The sequence below is a fragment of the Salmo salar genome, chromosome ssa18 (assembly GCF_905237065.1).
Source record: "Salmo salar chromosome ssa18, Ssal_v3.1, whole genome shotgun sequence".
Taxonomy (NCBI): Eukaryota; Metazoa; Chordata; class Actinopteri; order Salmoniformes; family Salmonidae; genus Salmo; species Salmo salar.
Window position 1 is genome coordinate 52,254,884 of NC_059459.1, and position 3,064 is coordinate 52,257,947.

The 3,064-nt window shown below is 44.2% G+C and overlaps 1 protein-coding gene across 1 annotated transcript; it reads right to left on the reverse strand.

Moving 5' to 3' along the window:
* Positions 1-279: 279 nt before the first annotated feature.
* Positions 280-894, reverse strand: LOC106569786 (piggyBac transposable element-derived protein 4-like). Its single transcript, XM_014141402.2, has 2 exons — positions 748-894; positions 280-599 (listed from the first exon to the last, which is right to left on the reverse strand). The coding sequence occupies exons 1-2, from the start codon at positions 887-889 to the stop codon at positions 280-282; spliced, it is 462 nt and encodes a 153-aa protein (XP_013996877.2). The 5' UTR covers positions 890-894.
* Between the last annotated feature and the right edge of the window lie 2,170 nt (positions 895-3,064).

Genomic DNA, 3,064 nt, shown 5'->3' on the forward strand with positions numbered 1-3,064 from the left:
TCTCTCCTTAACAGTTTTACTGGATGGAAACACAGCAAGAAAACACATAGGCCAATATGTAATAGTCGTCTATTTTATTGAAGTATTGGTAGTTGGTTCAACAACAACTTGTTTTACTAGAGGACAAAAAATTGAATATGCATAACCCATATTTAATATTCATGCAGTGACTGAACAACAACTGCATTTCCACCCCCACCTCTAAAGGCATAGTATCATGACAGGTCACCTGTCAAGTCACCTGTCAGGTCAGTCAGTCACTTATTGCTGCAGATGTGCTCAATAATGCTTGAGCATGTGATACTCCTCAAAGCATGGTGAAATACATAGAGGTGTATCACAAGCTAACCACATGTATTTTGTTATCTTCCTCTGCTTACTTCTCCTGGCGCCAGACAGGCAGACTTTGCAGTGCCTCCGTGTGCGACTACCTTGAGCAGCAGTTTGAGGGACTTTGCAGGGAAAATGCCGTGCAGTGAGGCGTAGGGGATTGTCTACAGCAGGGCGACCCCCAGTGGAGGGGCGCCGAGGGGTGTGGTGCTCCTCCAACAGCTCTCTCATGAGGTTCTCTCTGTATTTTTGGTAGGTAATTACTTTACCTATGAGGGAGTGGGGAGGATGAGGAAAGTTAGAGGATGATGAGACAGTGGGTAGGTTGGTGAGATATTGTCACTGTAATTGCATAATGAATTTGTATGTGAACTGTACATCCAATTACAAAAATACCTTGTTCAGTAATCATCTCACCTGTTAGTTGGCGGTGAACTATGCTGCCGTTGAGGACAGCAGTGTCGATCAGCTGGAAAAATATCTTCTTATACCACTTGGTCGTTTTCCGAGTGCATTCCACAAAGCTGTTTATCATGTCCGCCTTATCCACGGCCCCCATTTTGAGGTTATAGTCGAGCACACAATCTGGTTTTTTCTTTCTCTCTCCCGTCAGGTGGTCCACCTTCCCTGTGGCCGACATGGTTGCTGTATGGACAGTGGAGAGGACATGGACGTCTCTTTTGTCATGCTGTTGACCGTTCTCCTGGAACTCCACCTCCCCTCTCTGCATCTTCCTGCATCCGAATGCCGGCATCCCCTTCCTGTTCGACCTGACTGTGCCACAGTCCCCTGTGCTGTTGGAGAGCAGATGCTGGAAGAGTGTGGGACTGCTGTACCAATTGTCCACGTACAAAGTGTGTCCCTTGACGAGATGAGGAGCCAGCATGGTCATCACCACGGACCCAGACACCCCAAGCCCCTCATAATGTTTGATGTCAGTGGTAGACCCTGTGTACACTATAATATCCAGGACATATCCTGTCTTCACGTCGCACATGACAAAGAACTTGACCCCAAACCTGTGCCTTTTGGAGGGAATATATTGACGGAACGCCAGCCTACCTTTCCATAACATCAGGGACTCATCAATGCATAGGTCCTTGTATGGCACAAAGACCCGACCAAATGCTGATGTCAGGCTGATAAGAACAATTCTTATTTTGTATAACGGGTCACTTAGGATGGCAGTAGCATTGTTGACGAAATGCAGGCATCGCAGCAGAATTAGGAAGCGGTCTTGGGAAAAGAGGGTGGCAAAGAAGGGAGTTGCAAACATAGGATCTGTGCTCCAGTAGTCTCTTAGGGAGTTCTTCTTGACTGTCACCAGGAAGGTATACATTTCACTAATTGTGGTTGTCACCCATTTAGCGAGTTTCCCCCTCACTCCTGGCTCTCTCTTCTCCTGTAGCTCCAAGGCATAGCGATTGGTCTTCTGTACTATGTTTCCCACGAGCTCCTCTGTCAGAAACAACTTGAAGCACTCTGCCTCAGTTGGAAATGGCAAGGGGCGTTGCACTCCAGACTGGGACTCGTCAAAGCAAACAGCAGGGCCAGGAGGAGTGAAATGGCTGGCGGCCTTCCAGCTAACACAGAACTCTTGTACTTCATCCACTGTCGGTCTGCCTCCATCACCACCAGCATCTTCAAAGGGACCTGGTACTTCGTCAGTGGACAAGGGAACCTCAGATTCAGGGTTCTCAATGGCTACAAGGTTGGGGGGCAGCTCCTCACTGTCACTGTCAGAATCTGATTCCTGACTTTCATACTCAGACTCATTGTCAGAATTTAAAAAAATCTCCAGAATTTCCACATTTGTGAGTTGTCTCCTTTTGAAAGACATTGCTAATGCTACAGCTTAGCTCACTAGCTACATACATAAACAACAACACTGAATGGCTCAGAGTGAGAGGGTACGTGATTGACTGCCGGCATGCATCACTTGTATCAATAAATCACTATCAGAAAATGTTTTGTGTGGTAATTATTTGTGTATTTACTGTTTTATTCACATGTTTTCAATTCTAGGTGACAAATCATGCATTCCGATTCTTGCATAGATTGTAATGGGCACATATTATGTGTGTAAAATACTTATTTGAAGGTTATACTGATTATGATGAGCTAAGCTAATTCCAGCTATGTGTATGGAGCCATGTTTGTTGACATACAATGCATTCTGGGTTTCACGTAATCGTCTGACCAAATATGTTATAACAAAATCAGGTAAGTAAGAGTTCACTCATTTTTTGAGGACTTCTGGAAATGAATGGTGGGATGTGAACGACGGTAGACACACCCCTTCAACGTGCATACTATAAACAGACCGAACTCATCTTGTCTGTTATTATCTTCGGTTTCTGTAAGGAAAAAAATGCATGGCTGCGCGCTGAAACTAATCGTCGGATTACTTTCGATTTCTAGAAAGTGTTTTACTCAATTATTTTGATCAACGGTGAGCAAACCCGTGATGTGATTAATTGTACATAGTAATTGCTATTAGCTAATTCATAGTGTAGTTTATGTCAGCCGAGAGTTAGAAAATATAACCGCTTGTGTTGCGTCAATCTTTCCTCAGCGCTAGGACAAATGTAGCCTACATTTTTCCGGTTAGGATGATTGTGTTATGCTATAGATACTTCTGTGAATATCTGAACATTGCATCCAAAAATAAACTGCTCACATTCTGGACATAACTTTGTAAGGACTGTGTTTGTGTAAATAGTTTCTGAAAAAA